General features: G+C 33.9%; 1 protein-coding gene across 18 annotated transcripts in view; it reads left to right on the top strand.

The window, feature by feature from the left end:
- Positions 1-25,911, top strand: part of TRDN (triadin) — a 387,867-nt gene that overhangs the window by 260,655 nt on the left and 101,301 nt on the right. For all 18 annotated transcript variants that reach the window (XR_011497622.1, XR_011497621.1, XM_070496108.1 and 15 more), the window contains 2 exons: positions 1,509-1,556; positions 21,593-21,643. Coding sequence is in view for 16 of the 18 variants with exons in the window: in XM_070496108.1 (XP_070352209.1) it covers positions 1,509-1,556; positions 21,593-21,643 (99 nt within the window). In the remaining 2 variants the exon portion in view is untranslated. The remainder of the gene's footprint in view (positions 1-1,508; positions 1,557-21,592; positions 21,644-25,911) is intronic.

The raw sequence follows: 25,911 nt of genomic DNA, 5'->3' as shown, positions 1-25,911 counted from the left end.
AAAAATATTAATCAATGTAATTAACCAGAATAATAGAATAAAGGGAAATTATATTCATCATAGTAGATGCATTTGATATAATTCATCATTAGAGTAGAAAGACACTTCCTTAATTTGAAAGATATATACAAATCATTAGCAAATTTCATACTCAATAGAGAAAACTGGAAAGATTTTTCAGAGAATTGGAACAAGACAAGGATGTCTGCTATCACCACTTCTATTACACATTGTACTGGATATCCTGGCAACTGCACTAAGGTGAGAAGAAGAAATAATAAGTACAAGAATAGAAAAGTAAGAAATAAAACATTATTCACAGGCAAAATTATCTACTTGAAAAATTAAAAAGAATCAACAATGAACTATTATAACCAATGAGTGAATTTAGCAAGTTTTCTGTAAAAAAGTTGCTCTTTCCTCTCTCTCATTCTCTGATTTGCGACATTAACTTTCTGAAAAGATCATAGTCAGTTACACTGCAGGCATTTTTGATTGCTCTAATTGTTTCTTCAGAATATTATTTATTATGTTCTTTATATTCTGTTTTTCTTTAAACCAAAAGCTAAATCTTTGACTTAACCGGATTCCAGTATGATACTTTGGCAAGAATACTTCAGAGATGATACTGTAGACATCATCACACTGCATGTCATTGGGAAGCACAGAATGTCTGGAAGTCCTGTTAAGAATGAATGGTTCTAGGTTTCATCAATGGGTTAAGTTGGGGACAACCACATTTCTTCATTTCAAAGTTGCATTTTTCCTCCTTGCGACTCTTGTGGGTGATGCTTGGGTGTGATCGCAATATTCAATCCCCATTCATCCTTCATCTAATAGATGCTAGTGTCCTCTGAAGATCCTTACTCTAATCAGTTATTTCCGTGGGCTACAGTGATTTTGTGTGAATCATTTCTACTGCCTTGATGTATAAACGGGTAACAGTGAATACTCCACTGACAGAAATAAATCTCAGAGAGAGCGTAGTTCAGGGGAAACAGAACCTGAACAATAGTCTCATTTCTCTTTTGGTTTCTTGTGATTTGAGATGACTTCATTTAAGATTTACATGAATCTCAAGTGTGACTACACTGTCCTTTCAGTTGATTAAGCTATATTAAGCTTGAATTTAAAGGAGCATCTAGTTGACATTTTCAAGACACTAAATGACTCCAGCAATAACCTGGAATGTAAGTCGATTAATCACATCCTGTCAAGTGCAATTCTCTGTGGAGCTTGTTTATCAGGGTGGAGTATAAAGGAATAAAGTAGAAAAGAGTGTGGAAAAGCTAGTAAGAAAAAGGCAAGGGATTATTTCTCTTTTCTCTAATTCTTTAAGATTAGATAGGTTTCAATTGAATTATAGACAAATGAGAAAAGTTGAAAAAGCTTTAAAATAGCTTGTTTAGAAGAAATATTTGTCATTGAGTGAGTCACAAAATGCTTTTGTGAGCAGAAGCAGCACTTCCATCTGGAACTTTTATTTAAACCTTATCTCTGCTTTGCAGCTGCACCTGGAAAGAAGGAAGAGAAAGCAACCAAGACAGTGGAGCAAGGTAAAAAAAAATGAAGGAGGTTGACATTATCTTCTTTAGAAAGACAACAACATGAGGAGAAAGCACTGGATTCAGACAGGCGGAAGATAAGAACCTTTCAATCTGTTGCTCTCTATCGCTGTCCTGGCTTGTTTTTTGGTGCCAGGGAGAATGTGAGGCAGCAATCTGGGCTTTTTTTCTTTTGTTTAACTAAACTTTGAGTATAAATTCAGAGCAGGAAAACTCCACAGACTGCTTAATTATATCAGGAGAAATGCTGAAGATTGTTGGGAGTAAGGAAATGACCTGGGGCAACTGGCAGACACTTTTTCTGTTTGATTTGCGGTTTTAACACCACCAGACTGATCATAGTTTAAAGACTAAAGATGATGCAATTCTATTTATCCAAAATCAGTTTCTATTGCCTGAACAGTAACACGTGAAAGTTAAAACAAAGGCGAAAAAACAACAGTGCAACTAAGTTTTTGAGTTTCTATTATGACTTCAGCAAACAATTCTCCCAAGTGGTCTGAAATTTCAATGTTATAAATCATAATGCTATAGATAATGCATTTTATTTTGACTTATGTAGCTATATAATATATCACTCCAGAATATGCTTTAAAATAGTGCTACAGCACAATAGAGTTAAAATATTAACTTCTGTTAGAGCTCAGAGTGCTAATGATTTTAATTGTTGTCCCTGCATTGGCTTTTTATATATTATAATGTTATAATATTTATTACTTACAATAAATAGGTAAAATCAGAACTAGCAATAATTTTGTCAAGAATGAAGTCAAAATAATTTCCCCTCTTAAATTTGAGATGCAATTTAATTCTTAATGTCAGAAATTTAGAATTTTTGATATAAATATATCAAGAAAATCCTTCAATCCTTCACATTTCAGATAAGTAAACTAAGGTTAAGGATTCCATTATATTAAAAAATTAGTCAAGGATTTGTTTCCTTGGGCTTTTCAAAATAAAAATCAGATTGGAAAAGTTTTCAAGTTTATTTTGGCTTCTGTGGACTACTACCTGGAATTTTAGAATTCAGTAGAATGTTTCTGTCAACTTCTTTTTGAAATGGGTACTTAGTCTCTGAAATGTAAAGTAGGTGCGTAAGAGCACTGGATCCCAATTTCAAGTTGTTCACTTAGGCAAGGTTCTGAGCCTAAATTTCTTCTTCGAAAAATGGAGTTCATTGTATCTCATTTGCCTATTTGACAAGATGCGGAGCTCAAACGAGAAAACATACATGAAAGGATATAGAGAATTATAAATTCCTCGATAAGTATATAGTATTTACTAAGGCATTTTTCCTTATAAAATCAGCTTCGATATAGGTGAGATAAACTGTAAAGCACTTTGACTTCACTAGGCTTCATAATTTTTCTCCCCCCCCAGTGTAAAAGGAGTTGATTACTCATCTTATGGCATTGCAGATTGCTTTTGTAGCCACAGGGTATTAAGAGAAGATTGACTAGAATATAAAATGCCCACACTAATAGCAGTACCTAACAGATAACTGACTTAAGCAAAGGTTGTTTATTTCTTCTCACCTGCATGTTAGTGTCAGTTTCATTAATTCTGTAACGTTTCCTCTAGTACATAGGAGACTGGAAATGGCTCTTAGTGACATGAACTTACTCCTTCACATGATTTTATAATTCTCTTTTCTTATTAAAAATACTTCTTATGGGGCCGGCCCAGTGGTGCAGTGGTTAAGTTCTCTCTTTCTACTTTGGCGGCCCAGGGTTTGCCAGTTCGGATCCTGGGCGTGGACATGGCACCACTTGGCAAGCCATGCTGTGGTAGGCGTCCCACATATAAAGTAGAGGAAGATGGGCAGGGATGTTAGCTCAGGGCCAGTCTTCCTCAGCAAAAAGAGGAGGATTAGCAGCAGATGTTAGCTCAAGGCTAATCTTCCTCAAAAAAAAAAAAATCTTTTATGTTTTGAAATCTTCAGCTCTTGGCTTATGTAAAAAATGAGGTTCTTTCAATGGCTTTATTATATTGACTTAGTAAATCATTTCAGTTTTAAATATTGTAAAGCAATGGCCTCATATTTTTCAACTATAAAAATCAAGAAAAATAGTGTATTTGGATAACTGGTGTGTTTTTTGTGATGGTACATCTATGACTGATAATTGATATGAAAAATATTTTGTGATTTTAATAAAGCAAGGAGTTTATGTGAGAATAAATCAATGACATTCTACAGATTTTATCATAGTATTCTAGTATTTATTCATAAGATGATGCTTTAAGACTACAGTATATTTCTCTTATGTAGTTTTCAGTTATCTTCCGAAGTACAAATAATCTAAAACTAGTTCATAATGCATTGAAGTACAATTAAATAGTTTATAAAGACATTTTCATTCATTTACGTTTGAACTTGTAGACTGTACTAGGGAGAAATTATGATTTTCATAATTCTTAATAGATTTCAAATACACTTCATGATCTATGTAAAATTGTATATATTGAACCTCCGGACTTAGTCTGCATTATAATTATACCTGGGATACATAGCTTACACTAAACTTTACATTATGGGAAATTCATATAGTGAAGGGTGGAATGAATTTTATGTTAACGTAATTTTAGTAAACTAGATCTCATATCATAAAAGAAGTAGAAATTTAGTGAATCTAACTTCTGCCAAAGTCCAAAAATGTAACTCCATTTTACCTCTAATTCATGATGAATCATGTGTTTTTCAGTTATTCTCATGAAGCAAAGATCTGACATTGGCTAGACTAGAATTTTTTGTATTCTAGTCTTTACAAATTCCTACACACACACGTGCACACACACACACATACCCCATTAACTATTCCTCCTTGTTTAGAACGAAATTTCCTACAAGCATGGAGACATACAAATGTCTCCACAATAAACCTTGCTATCCTTATAGCGACAGCCAAGGAATGCCAAAGAGAAAACACTACGACACATGCTACAGTAAGAGAATTCATCTTTAAATATTTTTATATTATATCTGGAAAGAGTAGAATGCATTTCATTAAGCTTAATTTATTCATTTGTTGATATTTAATTTCTCATATTTACTGTAATTTTCTTTCTCTACCGAGAAAGAAAATTCCTTTTCAAAATCGACCTGCCCTCCCAAATCCCATTTCCCTCTCTCTTTTTCAATCATGCTTTCTCTCAGAAGAAAATATTTAGTAATATTTGCTTGTTACTAACCAGAGGAGAAAAACAGTCACTCTATGGAAGTATCCAGTGGCTTGTTACTTACCGAGGCAGGGAAGGAGACGAGTCAAGACAATCAACTTTAAAAGTCCGATGTAGATTGGAGTCCCAGCATCTCCCTGCTTTTAATTTCCTTCCTTTAAAGTGGCTTACATCCATCAGTGAAAAGGTGAAGAAAACAGTGACAAAGTAATTCACTCACAAATCATCTTCCCTTTTCTTTCATTCACACGTGTGCATGACACCACTTGAGACTTTCTTTAAGAGTCTGTTCTAAGAGCCTGTAACAGTGCTGGCATACAGTAAATGTTCAATAAACATTTGTGGGGTGAATGAAAACATAGAAGAATTATTGCAGAAAGGAATATTAGGTGATCCAGACTTTAATGAACTGTGCCTCTAAATACTGTGCAATTAAGAGAATATTTTAGTAAATCAAATGTGATGTTCAATGGTGAAGCTTGCCAAATATTTCAGACTCACAAGGATAAATGATTAAATTCTTCAGTTACCTCCATTTTAAAGTGGAAATAGTAAAGGAAAAGTAATAAATATCTGTTATTCATTAATTACATCATTATTGTTATGATCTTTGTAGATAATGTTCTTTACATAGACGAAACTACACGTGCAGTCATCATCTGGGTAAAGATATTGAAAATATGAAATTTTAGTAATTGCAACTACTATATTGTGAATTCTTAAAAAAATTTAAAATGGAAGAGAAAGTAAAACAATTGCCCATACAGAAAGCTTAGGCCTTATCCTAGCTTTTCTTAGTTTTATAATTATGGAGCTGAATTAGATGATTTCCTACTCCTTCCAAAGGTAAAAAATTTCTCTTCAACCAAGTTTTTAAATAGTGTGTACCTTACATCAGAAATACATCAGGGCTATTTCTTCTTTAAAGGAGGCTAGTCTAGAAAGACTTTCATTTCTAAGATTCTGAGATTCAAATGCTAAATATAAACAAATTTTATAAACTTGAATCCTTACGGATACTTCAGTATCCCAAAGTTAAACTGAAAGTTTCATTATGGAAATATTAAGTATAGTTTCCCATCCTCTTGACAATTAAAAATCACTTCAAAATCCAGTTAAGTAAAAACATGACAGAAAAATATTCATGAAAAATGATTAAATAGAATTTGAGTGCCTATTAACCAGCAAGAATAAATTTGAACGCAATTAGTAATAATTTTATTAAGGGTAAAATTGGAGCATGTGGATCATAAATATATCAAATGCAGTTCATTTCCTGTAATAAAAAATTCAATATTGCCTTAAATTAAAAAATGTTTCTAAATTCATAAGCATGCTAAGTTGTGTCCATCTGCAGAGTTTCTGTCTTTCTTTGCCTTTGGTGCTACTTTGTAAACAATGGTACCCTACATAATTGTATTAGTGTTTTAAATTGTGACAACAGCTGTTGAAACTCAAATGCTATTATGTGCTTTGTATATTTGTCACTGTCCTCATCCTCCTTTGCAGATTCTTCTATTCTTTGTACCTGCACTGACCTATTTAGAATCTGTTATGTGTACTTACTGCAGATTTATCCAATACTTTCACGTGAATGTTAACAACACCTAAGAGTAATGATTATTCCCTGAGAGAAACTTATTTATTTTTTAAAAAATGAATGTTTATATTCCGTGGTGTGTCAACATTACAAAAGAAAGAGAAACAATTTTACACTTAAGGTCAATGGAGTAAAACTGAAAGTTTAGTTAATACAAATTGTATTTAATTATTTGCTTAATATGTGATTATAAAATAACCTACTTGGCCTTGTGGACTAAGTCATGCTGTTGACCCTCAATAAATGTTAAATGATAATAACAATACTATTGATTCCTGTGAATTCCAAACTTTTTGATAATAGTTTGTGTTTTGGTTGTTTAATATTTATTGAGCGCCCACAACAGACTAGGCGCTGGGGAAAGGGTGTGAGGAGCATGGAGAGAGCGTCTGAGAGGAGATGGTCTACATATGGAGCCCATGCAACATGCGAAAAAGGGGGCACTCTGCTTATTTATACATTTTATTTATTTTCAAGAGAACTTTTAGCAATTCTCCACTATCTCACTTGCTTGCATAACACATTCACTTCTTCTTCCTCTTCTTTTATTTAATACTCTTAGAATGTTCTCACAATTATTTTATCTCCTTTTTATGGGGAATTCCTTTTTAGTTCTTCCTTTCCCATCATATTCCTTTCCGTTCCCCTCATCCCTTTAATAAACAGACAGTTCTAAATTTTACCTGTGACTGCAGAACAACACATTCAAAAGAAGTTTGTATTGTTACATTGATCTCTTGCAGGGTGCCTCCTCCTGCCGTGAAAAGTTTGGTTCATGTATTCAGAATCATGTATTCAAACATTTATTGGTAAGAATGCCATTCAATGCTAAAGACCATCCCCAATGAGGGAGCAATGTGTGCCAATGATGTTGATGAGATTTGGAGGTGATGCTATGAGACCTGCAATCATACTGTAACTTTCTCTCAAAAGTTAATGGCTCTTTGTTATTAATGATCGATTTTCTTCAATAAGTGAACGTATGACTGGGTCACTCATTTTATGCAGGATATACTATAGGCAAGTAGAGGTCACACAGTTAATTTTAATGCCCCAATTCCTCTTCCCATGCAAATATTCTGCCTTTCAATTATGAAAATGAACCACTTCTCTGCCTAATGTGGCCTCTGTGCATATCTTTTTCCTTCCTTTTCTTAGAGACTTTGGCTATTTCATGGAGAAACACACTAAAACTGTAAGATTACCCCAGGAACCTTCCTCTATGTGTCACTCCTACTCTTCCTGCATTCTACTCCTTCCATGATTCAACAAAGGAGTTTCTCATTGGAAATTTTATTGATCTTTTAGGTTCTTACAAACGACAAACGTTTTACATCAAATCTGTGCTCTTACTTCATCTCTTATAATTCTTAAACTTTGTCTTAATTTAATGTCCAACAATCTTCATGTAAAATTAGTAGAATGCAATTATAAACCATTTCTTAGAGGCCAGTCACATCTAATTGTCAATATGAAGAAATGTGTCATATGATCTATGGATTTAGTGACAACACTCTTCAGATTTCTTTTGGCAGTACTTTATATAATTTAATAATTCTAAAGCAATGTAAAGTGTGTGTGTTCGATCATTATTTACATCTTAATTCCAGGTCGATGGTTCTTTAAGACATTCTTAAATTTGTAATAGGCCACTTTCATTCTCTTCAAAATGAAAATTCCTTACAAATCTTATTTTTGCTCATATAGAATTTTGATCACCATCACCAGGATTTGGCATGTAAAAACATTTTTTAAGTATTTAATATAGATAGATGAAGACTAAAATTTTGTTCTGCAGAGAGAAAAATCAACTTTCTTTGTTCCTGTGACATTTTACACTCCATTATATAAAAGACTGCAGAAATGCATTGGAGTGTTTACCATATAACACACCAAGAAAGCATCTTCTTACAAGCACAGGAACATTAAGCTGCTGATTATTTCTTTTCTCTATTAATATTTACTTCCACTCCTGTTATTATCCTGAAGCCACATATGGGTTTGTTCTTGTTTTCCTTAGGAATTTTTAACAGAAAGTATATTACAGCTACTATGTTACAGAACTGAGTGACCAGAACAATGGCTGTTTTCTGAGAAATCTTTTTCCTTTTGATTGACTTTTTTCTTTCATTTACAAATTGATTTTCTACTAAGGACCTGTTTAGGAAAAAAAGAGAATTGGCATACATTATCTTGAATACAATTGCTTAAAATTAATTGTTATCATATCCTGGAACAAATTAGTGGAATTTAAGCTTCGTTCTCTAGAAGTCAAATTATAGAAATCACCTGAAATCATCAGCCTTACATAAAAATGCATTGTTACTTTCCTCTCATTGTAAATTAAATTGCACATTTTAGGCAAATAATTTTGGGAATGAACATGAAAATTATATCAACATTCTACATAAAATTTACTCGCAACTTAATATTACTGTCCAGATTTTTCACAGAATGAGGATGATAAGCTAATTGAGAAGCAGCTCTTAAAAAACTGAAAATTCAATTCCGATCTTCTTGTGTGTTATGCAATGGCAAAATATAAGTTTAAAAAGTTTCTTCATCAGAAACAAAAGAGGAGAAATTACAATGGATACCATAGAAATACAAATGATTATAAGAGAATACTATGAAAAGCTATATGCCATCAAATTGGAGAATCTAGAAGAAATACATAAATTCTTAAAATTATATACCTTCCAAAACTGAATCAAGAAGAGATAGAGAATCTGAATAGACTGAGGAGATTGAAGCAGTAATAAAAAAAACTCCCCTAAAACAAAAGTCCAGGACCAGATGGCTTCCCCAGTGAATTCTACCAAACATTCAACTCTTCCAAAAAAATTGAAGATGATGGAACAGTTCCTCACTCATTTTAAAAGGCCAACATAATTCCGATACCAAAACCAGACAAGGACAACATAAAAAAAGAAAATTATGGGCCAATATCACTGAAGAACATCGATGCAAAAAATCTTCAACAAAATATTAGCAAATTGGATATAACAATACATTAAAAGAATCATACACCATGATCAAATGAGATTTATTCCAAGGATACAAGAATGGTTCAACATCTGCAAATCAATCGATGTGAGACATCACATTACAAAATGAAGAATGAAAATCACACGATTATCTCAGTAGATGCAGAGAAAGCATTCAACAAGATACAGCATCCATTTATGATAAAAAGAAAAACCTCTCAATAAAATGGGTATAGAAGGAAAGTAACTCAAGAAAATGAAGGCAATATATGTCAAACCCAGAGCTAACATCATACTCAATGGTAAAAAACTGAAAGCTATTCCTCTGGGAACAGGAACAAGACAAAGATGCCCACTTCCACCATTCTTACTTAATGTAGCATTGGAAGTTTTAGCCAGGGCAATTAGGCAAGAAAAAGAAATAAAAGGGGTCCAAATTGGAAAGGAAGAAGTAAAACAGTCACTATTTGCAGATGACATGATTTTACATATAGAAAACCATAAAGAATCCACCAAAAAACTATTCGAAATAATAAGCAGATACAGTGAAGGTGCAGGGTAGAAAATCGACAAACAAAAATCATTAATGTTTCTATACACTAACAGTGAAATAGCAGAAAGAGAAATCAAGAATATAATTCCATTTACAATCACAACAAAAAGATTAAATTATCCAGGAATAAACTTAACCAAGCAGGTGAAAAACCTGTACACTGAAAACTATAAAACATTGTTGAAAGAAATCAAAGAAGACACAAAGAAAGGAAATGACAGTCTGTGCTAACGGATTGGAAGAATTAACATAGCCCAAATGTCCATACTTCCTAAAGAAATTTGCAGATTAAAGCAATCCCTATCAAAGTCTCAAGAACATTTTTCATGGAAATAAAACACAGTCCTAGAATTTATATGGGACAAGAAAAGACAGCAAATAGCCAAAACAATCTTGAAAAAAAAAAAGGAGGCTGGAAGTATCACAATCCCAGAATTCAAAATATACTTCAAAACTATAATAATCAAAACAGCAAGATACCGGCATAAAAACAGACACACAAATCAGTGGAAGAGAACTGAGAGAGCAAGAATAAACCCACACATCTATGACAGCTAATTTTTGACAAAGGAGCCAAGAACATACAATGAATAAAGGCTTTTCAACAAGTAGTGTTGACAAAACTGAACAGCCACATGCAAAAAAGTGAAAGTAGACCATTATCTTACACCCTCCACAAAAATTAACTCAAAGTGGATTAAAGACTTTAATGTAACACCTGAAAGCATAAAACTCCTAGAAGAAAACATAGGTAGTATGCTTTTCAACATTGGTCTTAGCAGTATCTTTTGAATATCATTTCTTCGCAGGCAAGGGAAAGAAGAGAAAAAAATAAACAAATAGGACTACGTCAAACTAAAAATATTCTGCACAGCAAAGAAAACCATCAACAAAATGAAAAGGCAACCAATTTGGAGAAGATATTTACAAATCCTATATCTGATAAGGGGTTATTATCCGAAATATATAAATAACTCATTCAAATCAACAACAAAAAAGAAACAACTCAATTTTAAAAAGTTTCTGAACAGATATTTTTCCAAAGAAGATATACAGATGGCCAACAGACACATGAAAACATGTTCAACATCACTAATTATTAGGGAAATGCAAATCAAAACTACAATGAGATATCACTACACACCTGTCATAATGGCTGTTATTAAAATGACAAGAAATAACAAGTTTTGGAGAGGATGTAGAGAACACGGAACCTTCATACATTGCTGGTAGGAATGTAAACTGGTGCAGTCACTACGGAAAACAGCATGGAGATTTCTCAAAAAATTAACAATAGAACTGTCGTATGTTCCAGCTGTTCCACTTCTGAGTATTTATCCAAAGAAAATAAAAACACTAATTCTAAAAGATATTTAAACCCCTATGCTCATTGTAAGATTATTCACAATAACCAAGACTTAGTAACAACCTACATACTCATCAATAGATGAATGCATAAAGCAGAAGTGATATATGTATATACAATGAAATACGACTCAGCCATAAAAAAAGATGAACTCTTGCCATTTGTGACAGCTGGATGGATCCTGAGGGCATTATGCTAAGCAAAAAATATCAGACAGAGAAAACCAAATACCATATGATTTCACTCATATGAGGAAGATAAAGCAACAACAATAATAAACACATAGATCCAGAGACTAGATTGGTGGATACCAGAGGGGAAGGGGCAAGGGAGAAGGACAAAAGAGGTAAAAGGGTACATGTGTCTGGTGACAGGTCGTAATTAGACTTTGGGTGGTGAATATGATGTGGTCTGCACAGGAATTGAAATATAGTCATGCACACTTGAAATTTATATAGTAAACCAATGTCACCCAGTAAAATAAGTAAATAAATAAAATAAGGAAAAAAGAAAGAAAACCAAGAGAGAAACACATCAGGAAATATGCTAGGTAGGAAAACACTCAAGGAAGATGCAAATTTTGTTCTAATTTCACCATTAGAACTGCTAATTAAACTAGGAATAAAAATACCTTCATTATTATGACTTGCGAAGATTTGGTTTCATTTCACTTGATTTTTATATAAGAAACGAGAGATCTTAGGTCAGAAACCCATACAAAGCATCTATATTCTCATCAAAAGTCTTGGCAATAAAAATCGTGGTGAACAATTCTTGAAGTTAGCACTTGTATTATTGGTTTTTGAAAAAAAAATAACTGATGAAAGCCAACGATGATTGGAAATATTAACCTTCTTGAACAATACAGTACAGAGCTATCTCAAACTAAAACTTAGGGCTTAGTCTAGCCCTTCTGGTAATTTATTCTGTGATATTAGGCTAGTTACTTGCCTTATAAAGCCTCTTTTATAAGCCAATATTATTTTATTATGCAATCTCTAGGGGACTTTCGAGTCCTAACATTGTCTAATTCTCCTTTGTAAGAAAAGTCTCCCATGTCTGAGACATTTTCACTTTGCCTCATATGCTGAAGAATAGACATAATTTTCTGATTGCAAGTAAAGTACGTGCAGAATATAAATGGGAAAGTCACATTAAGATTCTAAATTGAAAATATTTTGGAATATTATATAAATCTACAAAAACGTAATTATAATAATTGAAGTGCTTACTTCACTTAAATATCAAAATATACACATAAATTACAAAAAGTATATCTCTGGAGTAAAGCATGTTATTGAGTGTCCAATTATATGACAGGAGGATTTTCTAAATATTAATTTAGCCATAAGAATCAGTAATAATAAAACACATGATGTAGAAATTATGCCCATGACACACACACACACAAAGAAACTATAGAAAATGAAACAGAAGAAGATATTGTCTCTGGAGAGAGGAAAATGTGGATAACACAACTGAGGCTGACTTGTGGTTTCAGTTTGGGACTATGTCCAAACAAAATGATAATGACATTCTAGGTATTGTCAGTTAGTTTGGTATGCATCGTATTCTCTTAGGAGCAAAACTTTGTTAGTTACATTGACACAATGACAGAAAAAATGTTCATATTTAGGATCTTTAAACACTCCTCATCACAGGAAGGATATCAATTTAAATTCTTTAGTAGGGTACTACAGGATCCTTCACCACCAGTCCTCAATGTGACTTTCCAGCCTTCGCTCACTGCTTCTCCCCTATTTTGTATATCCAGAGATCCAGCCACATGAATTTTTACACTCTGGGTTTGTTTGTGTTGTTCCTGATCTTGGAGAAGTCTTTGCAATTCTTCTCGTATGGCAAACTTTATACCCAATTTCAGAATCCACCATAAATTCCAATGCTTCTGTGAGGTCTTATCTCACTCTATCAGGTAGAGTCTGTCAATTTTATGCTATGGGCCCAGAGCCCTGTCTATGTGTCTCTATCATCGTACTTAATCTGTCTATGTGGATGCATTCCAGCAGAGACTGAACTCCATACAGCCATCTTACTTTTTCAAGTTCTGAGTGCAAAAGAAACACTGAATAAATATTTATTGAATAGATCAAGTTTATCTTTTTAAAATACAAAAATGTATCCTTCTTTTAAATATCTTTCTCAAGTGAAGGAACTTAGACCTGGGTGATCTTGTTTTGCAGGGGGATCACTTTGTCACACTGGTAAGCACTGTAAGAAGAACAATTTCTAGTTTGTTGAAATGACATTAGCTTTTGTTTTACTCCAACAAAACCCTTTTTGAGAGTCTTAGACCTCAACTTTCTTCTACATGCTCAAAACCATCACAAAGCTTAAAGTACTATTAGAGTGAAGATTTTTAAAAACTTTCAGGGAAATTGAAAATATTAGCAAATCAAATCAAACAACATATAAAAAATTATACACTCTGACCAAGTAGGATTTATTTTAGATATGCAAGCCTGGTTCAACATTGGAAAATAAGTTAATGTAATCTCTCACATCAACAAGCTAAAGAAGTAACAAGTCATATCAACAGATGCAGAAAATCCTTTGACAAAATCTAACAACCATTCATAATAAAAACTCTCAGTAAGTTAGGAATAGAGAGGAACTTCCTCAACTTGATAAACAACATCTACAAAGAAATCTACAGCTAACATCATAGTTAATGATGAGAAACTAGAAACTTTCCCACTAAGATAAGGAACACAGCAAGGATGTCTCCCCTCATCACACTGATTCAACGTTGTACTGTGAGTACTAGTTAATGCAATAAGACAAGAAAAGGAAATGAAAGGTATACCAATTGGGAAGGAAGAAATAAAACTGCCTTTCTCCATGTATGATGTGACCGTCTACGCAGAAAATCCCAACGAATCAAGAAAATCCTCCTAAACTAATCAGTGATTATAGCAAGGTTGCAAGACACAAAGTTAATATGCAAAGGTCAATTGCTCTCCTATATACCAGGAATGAAAAGTTTGAATGAACAAAATTAAAAATGTGATATCGTTTACATTAGCACTAAAAAAAGGGAAATAAGTATATATAAATCTAACAAAATATGTATAAGACCTATATGAGGAAAACCACAAAAATCTAGTGAAAGAAATAACAGAGCTAAATAATTGAGAGATATTCCATGTTCATGAGAAGGCAGACTCAAAATTGTTAAGATGTCAGTTCTTCCAAAATATTGACAAAATGATATTGTGGATATTGACAAACTGATTCTAAAGTTTATATAAAAGAAGAAAAGACCCAGAATAGCCAAGACAATATTAAAGGAGAAGAACAAAGTTGGAGGACTGACACTACTGGACTTCAAGATTTACTGTAAAGCTATAGTAATCAACACAGTATGATACTGGTGAAAGAACAGACAAACAGATTGATGGAACAGAATAAAGAGGCCAGAAATAAACCCACAAAAATGTTGCCAACTGATCTTTGACAGAGGAGTAAAAGCTATTAATGGAGAAAGGATAGTCTTCTCAACAAGTACTATCAAGACAAAAGACAACTGGTGCTAAAACAACTGGACATCCACAAGCAAGAATATATATATATATATATATATATGGATATAGCGCCTGCACCCTTCTCAAAAATTTAACTTAAAGTGGATCATAGACTTAAATGTACAACATAAAGCTATAGAACTCTTAAAAGACAACTTAAGAGAAAATCTAGGGGTCTTGGGTTTGGTGATGACTTTTAGATACAACACGAAAAGCACAATCCATGAATATAAAATTGAGAAGTTGGACTTCATTAAAATTAAAATCTTCTGCTCTGCAAAATACTAAGAATATTTGAAGACGACACAGAATGGGAGAAAATATTTGTAAAATACATATCTGGTAAAGGACTGTTATCCAAAATACATGAAGAACACTTAAAACTCAGCAATAGGAAAATGAACAACCCATTTTACAAATTAGCAAAAGAACTGAACAGATACCTTACCAAAGAAGATATAGACATGGAAAAGAAGCATATGAAAAGATGCTCAAAATCATACATCATTAGGAAATTGCAAATTAAAACAATGAGATACCACTACACACCTACTAGAATGGCTAAAATCCAATCCATTGACAACATCAAATGTTGGGGAGGGTGCAGAGCAACAGGAAGTCTCATGCAGTGCTGGAGGGAACGCAAAATGGTACATCCACTTTGGGAGACAGTTTGGTGGTTTCTTACAAAACTAAATATACTCTTACCATACGATCTAGCAATCATGCTCCTTGGTATTTACCCAAATGAGTTGAAAACTTATATCTACTCGTGTTCTGCACACAAGTGTTTATGCCAGCTTTATTCACAGTTGCTAAAACTTGGAACGAACAAATACATTCTTCAATAGGTAAATAGATAAAGAAACTGGTACATTCAGGCAATGGAATTTTTATTTGGTGCTAAAAATGCAGGAGCTATCAAGCCACAAAAAGACATAGAAGAAACTTAAATTCTAAGTGAAAGAAGCCAATCTGAAAAGTCTACATATTATATAACTCCAGCTACATGACATTCTGGTGCAGACAAAATCATGGAGATAGTGAAAAGTTCAGTGCTTGCCAGGGATTTGGGGGGAGGGAGGGGTGAATAGGTGGAGCACAGGGCATTTTTTGGGCAGTGAAACTATTCTGTATCATACCGTAATGGTGGATGTATGTCATTATACATTTGTCAAAATCCATAGAATGAACAAAACCAAGACTGAACCCTAATATAAACTGTGGACTTTGATAATAATGTACCAATATTGGTTCATCAGTTGTAACGAATGTACCACATTAGTGAGGGATGTTTATGATGGGGGAGGCTGTGTGTGTTAGGGGAGGATATATGTGAGAACTCTCTGTACTTTTCATTCGGTTTTGCTGTAAAGCTTAATCTGCTCTAAAAATTATTAAAAGTTCATAAATTTTAAAAAAATGTGTGAAAATCTCAAAGAATGAGTCCACTAGGTGAATTTCAAAGTACTATATTTTGAGATTCCGTACCAAGAATAACATAAGGATTTATAAAAAACTCTATTTACTTTTTACTATATTAATAATTTTTGAGTTAATCTTTTTCTTATATTCAATTATATTCCCTCAAATTTTCTACATGTATCATCCCGTAAAATGTTTTACATAGGACACTTAGACTATAATGAGACTAATCCCAAGATCCCACATAAATGTGTTTGTAGAAGAGGATTTCAATTTGAGAGAAATTCAAAAGACAATAAAGAATATGTATAATGAATATGATCATAGTAAAAAATAGAATGTATTATGTTTAAAATGAATACATGATTAGAGATTATCACAAAAAATTAATTGAAATCAGTATACAAAAATAGATGTGTGAGATTATTCAACATTGGAAATTGACCATCAAAAATTTCTTAGATATGATAGCTAAATATTAGGTTGAACTATATACATCATTTATTTTTCATCCATGAAAACTGTCAAATATTGGCAATTTCATTTTCACTTTGATACTTTAATCAGGCTGGGGTTGCAAAGTTGGGAAATAACCACAAAGAATGATTATAATGATTATTCAGCTTTTGTGAAAAGATCCCCAAGTAAATTTCCTTATAAAATGGAATCAGCACAAAATGTGGCAAATTTATTAATTTAGTCAACAAATAGTTACTAAGTTCCTAGTATGTGCCAGACTACACGGTCCCTGCTTTGGAAGAAGTATGTGGAAGGCTATAGTAGACTGGCAGTTATGAAGAACATTGATGTGATGTGGGGATGCACACATGCTCACTGTTCACTTTAGGGGCCATCCGTGATGCTATCTACTTTATAATCCACTGTGCTTCCAGAGCTTACTATAATAGTTTAGCTCTAACTCTTTAGTTTGATGGTCTGGGTTCAAGTTTGCCAGTACAATTTAGTAGCTGTGACTTTGGGCAAGTTATTTACCTGTCTTGGCTCCTCTTTCACATTGATAAGATCTAGATATACCTACCTCACTGGAATGGACTAGGATTTAAAGAGATCTGCCTTTGTCAGCTCAGGCTGCTATAACAAAAATATCATGGACTGGGTGGCTTAAACAGTAGAAATGTGTTCCTCAGAGTTTTGGAGGCTGGGATGTCCAAAAGCAAGGTGCCAGCCAATATCATTCTTGGTGAGGGGCCTCTTCTTGGTTTGCAGACAGCTGCCTTCTTACTATATCTTGATAAGGAAGAGAGAGAGAGAGATGGTTTCTCTCATGTCTCTTCTTATAAAGGCTCTAATCTTACCTATGAGGGCTCCACCCTCATGACCTAATCACCCCCCAAAGGCCCCACCTCAAAATACCATCATATTGAGTATTAGGCTTCAACATGTAAATTTCTGGGGAACACAAACATTCAGTTTATAGCCTAATCATACAAAATTACACTTCATTATTATATGTGAATACAAGAATGAACAAGGCCTAGCTTTGCCTGCCCTCAAAGAAATTACAGTCTTGTAATAAAGTTTTATTCTTGAAACAAACATGGGAATTTGGACATTTTAGGTTGAACATGATTACATGAGGAAAATTTCATGGCTAATAAACTTTTTTTGAAAAACAAAATCTTTTGTAGGATATTTAGGGCTTAAAAGCTAACTCTATGCCTAGGATGTCCTAGTTCATCTCAGCTCCCAAATATATAAGGGAGTGCTCATTTTATTTTTTAAATTATTGCATATTGATGATTTTTCTGAAAGAGCTGGGCAGAGTTAAACTAAAATCCACCCCACCAGGGTACACTTCAGAATTCTGATTATTAATGTGTAATGCTATTTAATTAGGCTGTCCAGTTAAAGATAGATAATATAGGTTGCAAAATTATATTCTTTTTAAATAAAAGATAAAGACTAAGGAATAAATACAATGAAGGTTCCCAGGTTATAAAAAACACCAACAAATAACTAAAATTGAATTGGAAATGTTTTAAATTAAGGATTTTTTAAGCAGATATTTAGACAAAAATATTTACAATGTTAGAAATACGTGTGCCAAATTCTTTAGCTCGTAAAATAGGGGATGATGAAATGTATCATCAGGACAAAGAGAAAGTTAAAGATGGCTTCCCAACCAAGTCATGCTTAATTACAACGTTAATGGACAGTGTCCTAAGTAAAATTAAACTCTGACAACATCTTTTGAGGAACATTCAAAATTAATATAACATAAAACGTCAATATATTATATTTTCCCTCGTAAGAATTGCAAGCACAATATTTAAAACCATGTAGACCACTTGAGAATACTTTTCTCTGTATTCATTTGTAATATTTATGTTTTGGAGTTTGAAAAATATATCAAAATGCTATAAAATACCTTTTAAAAATATCCCTAATTATCGAAAATTATGTCCAAATGAACATAAAACAATGACAGTTGCCTTTAGGGCATTCACATATTAAATATTAAAAATTTATGCAATTAATCAAAATAACCATAGGAACAATGCAGTATCACTTTAAGAAGCAATAGAGATGTTATGAAACAATTTTAATATTTTTGATGCTGTGTGATGTACAGTAATCGTCATTCTCTGGGAAACTTTCAGGTTATCATTGAACTTTGGATAGGGCTCTCTGTATGGTTCTTTAAAATTATTCTTTCCATCATAAGAAAAATCCAAAAAGTTTCATACTTTGATTTTACTCATTATGCTCATGAAAAAAATATCTCAAATCAGGAGGCATCTTATATCTACAAAAGAAGTAAGAAAGACAGTTTTTGAAATGATATTTCTGAGCATTTCAGCAGAGCTAGCTGGGTAAGAAAGGTGAAGAATTCTGTTGGGTTTTTTACACAGCCAGGAGGCTGAACTGCCTGATGGTTCTGTTAAGATAGTTTTAAATCTTCCAATTTAAGTTTCTTTTTTGCAATCTAGCTTGACCTTGGCATCAAGACAGGATGCTCCAACAGAAACATTTATGTTGATATCCTAATGTCACTAATAATAAACCAATATTGAACTTAATAATTCAGAATGAGGAGTAATAAAGATCAAGGGTATTATTAATTACTATTATTTCCTTTAAACACGTTGTTTGGGGCTCAAAATATTTATGTTTGTGCCAGGGAAGAACTCTAGTGCCAATTTCCCCTGTTACAACATTGTCCATTATTTCAGTCTTTTGTCTTTCTAAAAAAAGAAATTTTTGTAGAAGGAAACATATCTGCTACACAATGTTAGAAGAAAAAGCAAATGCTATTTTCTATTTATTTTTCTTGGTTAGATATATTCAGGCCCTTAACTTAAAAAAATTCCTGGATTTGTTGAAATTGAATATTTTTCTCTTAAAATGAATAGTTTTTATCCAGATAAATTATTTAAAACTTGACTTGCATAGCTATTTTGATCACAGTCTGTGTGTGTTGCTCAATTTTAAACATCTGGCAATGGCTCATCAAAATTTATAAAATTAGCGTTATTACCACCAATATTGAATGAGATATCAACATAGGTAAATTATGTGAGATTGATTTTGAAACACACAGGTAAGCATTATCTAGGTTTGCATTATCTAATTTGCATGTATTATTGAGAAAATAATTTTTAACTTTCTGATTTATTTTGCTTTTGTATACTTAGTTTATTCACTAAATCAAGTCAATCTGTGTGAACAAAGCAAATAAACTTTGGGGCATTTAAATAATCATGTTATTGGTTGTATTGATCGTTTCCATTTATAAATGAGACTGCACGTTGCTTTGCTTCTGCAGCACTTGCATATAATCTGCACTTCACCCGTTTTTCCAACTGCCCGCTAGATATTTCCTTTTTGAGTGCCTTGTTGAAGTACGAAGCACAATACATTCAAAACAAAGATAACATCTTCCTCCAAGGACCTCTGCTCCCTACATTTTATATCTCAATTGATGGCAGATTGTCCTTCTGTAAACTAAGTAAGAATGCCAGGAATTCTTTTTTTTATCTGATCCTCAGCTTTTTAAAAATATGATTTATATCCTACACCTTGTTATACTGTTAAATTGGCATTTCCTGACTAGTGAAATTCTAGTCAACTTAGGAGCCTAAACATAAACGGCATCCTCTCAGTGAAAATCTTCCCAATTTTAAAAGTAGAATTCATCATTTCTCCGTTATCTATACAGCTCTACTGGAGAAGGTATATTACATATAGCGCAATATTTTCTGTTTATTAGCTGACTGTGTCACGTACTGTTAATGTGTACACACTACTCCAACACTTAGTGGTATAAAACAACATCTGATTTTACTTTGCTTCTGATTTAGAGGGTCAGGAATTCAGGAGGGATCCAATGGGCAGTTTTCACTTGCGTATCTCATGTGATTGCAGTCAGGTGTAGGCTTGGGCTGTAGTCATCTAAAGTAACCTACTCATGGATGTCCAAGATTGCGCACTTAGATGCCGGCAGTTGATGCTAGCTGTTGGCTGGGTGATGAGCTGGGGCTGTTGACTGGACTGCCTTTACATATCCTCACCAGCGTGTGGGTGTCAACTGGAGCATTTACATGGCATCCTGCTTTCCCAGAGCTAGTCTCCCTAGATAAGTTGGTGAAAACTACTTGACCCTTCTTGAGGTAGCCTAGGAAGTCACACAGCATCACTTCTACTATATTCCGTTGGCTACTAGTGACTCAGACAGCCAAAATGACAGATTGCCCAGCCCAGGCCTCCTCATTCTCTTTCCTGTCCTTCTAAAATGTGTCTTCCTTTCCACTTCATCTCTGTTGGTCCAATTGCTTTCCGTTTTTCAAGGTCCCCTCAGTACCACCTGCCAAAGACTTTCCTGATCCCATCATTCAGCTGTCAGAGCTAGTACCTGTGTGGTTGAGTTCAGAGAGACACCAGTTCAAATCCCTAGTCTCCTTTTTAAGAGCTACATGACCTCGGGAAAGTTACTTATTCTCTTTGTGTGAAAAGCAGGAATAATAACGGGACCTACCTTCCTTATAGGATTGTTGTGAAAGTTGCATAACAGCACAATAGAGAACATTCCCTGGGACACAGAGCAAGTAGACAGTGTAAGCTGTTACTGTTGTCAGATCTTTTTCCTCCAAAGCACATAGCATTTTATTTCTACCTTCTTTTGTGTCTATCATAGCCTGCCCGTTGTGATAATAATTTGTGGGCTTATTCTCTATCTTCTACATATTTAGCTCAATGCCTTATAGGCAACTTACCCCAGTATATATCTGTGTCTTGAATATCACCTCAAACCCCCTCTGATTCTTTAAGCCTCTGTAAACAAAACACGTGAAGAAACTTGCCATTTTTTTTCTCTATTATTCCTTGTAACCTTTTCTCTCCTTGATTCTTCTTGCAGAAATTAGAAAAGAAAAATCTGAGAAGACTTCTTCAGTTCTGAAGGATAAAGGTAATAGAGTAAATTTAACATAACACTAGAAATTTATTAGCAAAAATATATGAATGGTTCCATAGTACATTAGAGTCACCTCCTTTGCAGATGTTTGGGCCAAAATTGCACATGTCACATTCATATATTTGAAAACTTGTATTTAATTATTTGTACCTCAAATACTTTCTTCCAGTTCATCATGTACTAAAAAGTACTCTGATTACAATTTCCAAAAGAAAGAAAAAAAAAGAGAGAGAGGAAAATGATTTTCCTTAAAGAATGAAAAGGGTTAGGAAAAAAATTAGGAGGCAAGGAAAGACTATAGAAAGGACATGGTTTTGTCCTTTCTATCTATTCATAAAATATATATTGAGTGCATAATCCTTCCAAGCACTTGCTAATCATTGGAGAAAGAAAGATGCAAAGCTAGGAATAGGGAGGAAGCCTTGGAAGTTGCAGTTCTGAATTCTGGTGTTTTCAAAGACTCTTAGTCATGTTCTGTCTGCTTTAGTCTAGTCAGACTTCTTACTGATATGAAAGGATGGCATTCTTATTTAAATATTGTGATTGCAGTCTCCCGAATGGAGAGACTTTCCTCTCTGTCCCTCCAAATCCCAGGTCGCTTTCTAAGAATAATGTCCATATAAAGCATCAAGTCTTCTTTATCTACTTCCACCTTCACTGAAACCTCCTCTTCTGGATTCCTGTACTTACAATATTGATAATCTAATCTATCTACCATCTATCATTTATCTTTCTCTCATTGTTTTTAATTAATTAATTGAAATGTCACCTATTTAAGCATCAAGATCTGGTGTTATTCACCTGAAATTTTTATGTAGATTGATCAGTACCACCTTCAATTTTATTTATTTATTATATTTTATTATATTATATTACATTTTATTATTTATTGTTTTTTGTGCATCTAACATATAGCAATCAGAATATGTACTCACTAGACACTAGGAATACAAGAAAGGCATGGTCTATGCCCTTGCAGAATTTACAATACTAGCTACATAATTAACTAAAATTATAAGAATCATGGAGGGGATATATAGGGCTCTAAAAGAAAGTGTTATTGGAGGTCATAATCAAGTCTAGGGAGTCCAAGAAGGCTTTCCTGAAGAAGTTATATTACAATCGAGTAAGAAGGATGAGGAGTTAGTCAGGCAAAGGTGTGAGAGTTGTTTACGAGCAGTACCGGGAGCAGGGCATCTACTCATTACTAGGCACATTGGTAGCTACTTTACACAATTTGTTTCAGCAAGTTGTGCTTGATATCGCAATTTTTATAAATGAGGAAGCTGAGGTATAGATAATGTGAATTACTCAGTGTCATGCTGTGGGTAAGAGGCGAAGGCAGGAATCAAAGTGGAGTCTGTAGGATTTTAAATTTCATCTTTTCACTTTAACACAGATAAATCTTGCCCTGTAAAATAGGGTTCTTCTTGTATTCGTATCTTCAAAGCCCCTTTGCTTTGAGTGTAGAGCTCCTTACATAATTTGAAAAATCTGTTTGACATAGACACATTGGCTATGCAGTATAGAAAAACAGTCTGAATCCTTCTGTTAGTGAGGCAACTCCCCTTAATTCCCACAGAGGAGGTTAGTCGATTTTTTTCCAGTGATTACCTGTACTTTGGGAAACAGTTCTCATCTTCCACTCTCATTTTACTTGATAATTAACAAAACATTGTCCTTGATTGTGTGAGAACTAAAGGTGTTATTGTAACACACTAAGAGGAAAATTCACATATATAATATACGTATCACAGTTTGCAAAATCTAAAGCTTCTCTCCTTCCAATGGACTATGAAATACACCATCTATTTTGGTCCACACTTATTTCAAAGGAATATTTGGACCATATATTATTGTTCACTATAAAAGCTGCTCAAAAGAAAGGTTGGGGCTTACCTCCAAAACTACCTTTCAGGCAAGGTGATTATCAAACATTTAAACTATGCTACTTAAGGACTTCACTTGTGCCAAAGCCTAAACTAGTTGGAAATGGTAGTTGTAAAAATCTGTCCTGGAGAATATTATCTGTGGATTTAAATAGGCACTGACCACTTCACTAGGTAGGCTCCTGTTATTTCTACTATTGTGTTGTTGTTATTAATCTACAATTGCAGGCAATTTCTTAGTGAACACTTTTGCCTCAATGCTAAATCCTCTACTATTTACAAGATGTCCCCACAGTCACTGGAAAATTATGTCTAAAGATTTATTGCACATGATTATTGATTTAGAACTATTTAAAATGCACCTCTTATTTTATTCAAACTGCATTAATGCCCTCAAGTGTCTTTGTTATATATAAGTTGGATACTATTTTAGAAGAATTCTATTGCCATCTTTCCTTTGTTTTCTGAATATAATTTACCATTGCAAAATTTTTTTTTAAATACAGTATTACCTGTAAGATTTCAAAAACTTTAGGAATCTCTGCAGTTATTGTTTCTGGAGAGGCTCTTTGAAGCCTGCTGCTGAGCTGTGGCAGAATGAGAATGCAGCCATTCCAGTTACTAATAAGCCACTTACTGCATTGGAGTCATTGTATTTTGTGAATTATTTCTAATAAGCAGCTAAGAAGTTGCCTACATTTGCTGGTCTCTCATAGATTCGACTAGAATATACACGTTAGAAACCATATTAAAACAATGCTACAATTCTAAAACGAGGATATTACACAGAAATCATTTAGGGCCACATTTATGGAGGATGTGATAAGCATGAGTAAGTTACGCATTTAGAGAAACATCATTAAGCTTGTGTCTTTATTTAAGGAGGTATTGTGGGGTCTAGGGATGATTGCTCCAAAGAAAAAGAACAGAAGAAAGACACGTCTTGCTGGCTTTTGCTGCTCATTCAGCTACTGACTTTCCTGGACTAGTGGACTCACCTAAGTCCTCTCAACATATTGGAGGGCAGAGCTCTGCTTATGTGGCCATGACCACCCAGAAACCAGACAACCCTATTAGTCACTCCTGTTATTGGTGATATTCCTTCTGGCATCTACCCTTATCATTTCCCCTTGATTCTTAAGCCCATGTGACTTAACTGAGGATGCAAGTTTCACCTCGGACCAAAGAACTGCAAACCAAACCCAAACAAGACAACAATGAGATTAGTTGCTTTCTCCTGTACTGAGAATGCAAGAGTAGCACCCTTGAGTTCCTCTGGTATTGGAGTAGTATGATGGATGTTAGACTTACTGACAAGTTTTGTTACCCAAGCCTGTATATGCCAGAGTATTCTCAGCAGAGTTTATCTTCTTTTATATTCTGATGCTCAGGATGATGCACACTATGTTCTCCCAACTTCTACTTGTCTTCCACACACTTTTTTGGGCCATTCCCATTCATCAAACAAAAGCTAGAGCTAAGGATAGGGCAAGCTGTCTGAGGACTTTGAAACTGATCTCCAACGATCTATACTTCCTCGTGGACACTCACCCTAGTTTATTACTCCCTTTGTCTCTGAAGGCAGTGTAGGGAAATGGAAAACTTAAAACCATCTTCCAATTCCTTTGAAATTTTTTCTCCATCACAACCTCCTTGCCCAGATTACTTTATGAGTTACAATTTATATCCTAGCAGCTTTAAATACTTTCTAAATCGTGATAATCAAGATTCACAAGTCTTCCTGTAGATTCTTGGACAAATGCAAAGAAACTATCATATTTGTAAAAACAACACGAAAAATGTGTTCTCCAATGCTTTGCTTCTGGAAAACAAGACAGATGAGTTGAAACATGCCATAAGTTGCCTTAAATTGCCTTAAATCAATGATGTATCTATCCTTCTTAAAACTAAAGTACAGAATTTCCGTATAACAATGTCTTTCACATTTTTTGTCAGATCTGATATCCCACTCACTTCCTTAGGTAGTTCGAGACTGCTAAGAGCAGACTGAGGACTTCTTAAATCAGGTCAAAACCTCTTGAAGTCCAAAAGGACGTTGAGCAGAAATGAGCTGCAGAAAAGTCAGTGTAGGAGAGGATCCAGCTTTGGAGCAGAGGCATCTTCCCATTAGTAAACTTGGAAATAAAAATCACTTCTATTTTCTGACACCTTTCTCCAAATTTAAGATGATGGGTTTATGACCTTCAAATACCCCATAGACGTATATCTGTTATTCTACTCGTCCTTCTTTCTCCACTCAAATCAAAGTAGTCTTGTGGATCCTCTTTCTAGGTCTTGTATTTTATTACTAGTTTAATCTCACACAAACATATGCACTCACCCTTTTAAATCAACATGCTGAATCTTGAATTC

The sequence above is a fragment of the Equus asinus genome, chromosome 24, assembly GCF_041296235.1.
Source record: "Equus asinus isolate D_3611 breed Donkey chromosome 24, EquAss-T2T_v2, whole genome shotgun sequence".
Classification (NCBI taxonomy): domain Eukaryota; kingdom Metazoa; phylum Chordata; class Mammalia; order Perissodactyla; family Equidae; genus Equus; species Equus asinus.
The sequence above is the reverse complement of the archived record's forward strand: the minus strand, read 5'-3'. Positions and strand labels throughout refer to the sequence as shown.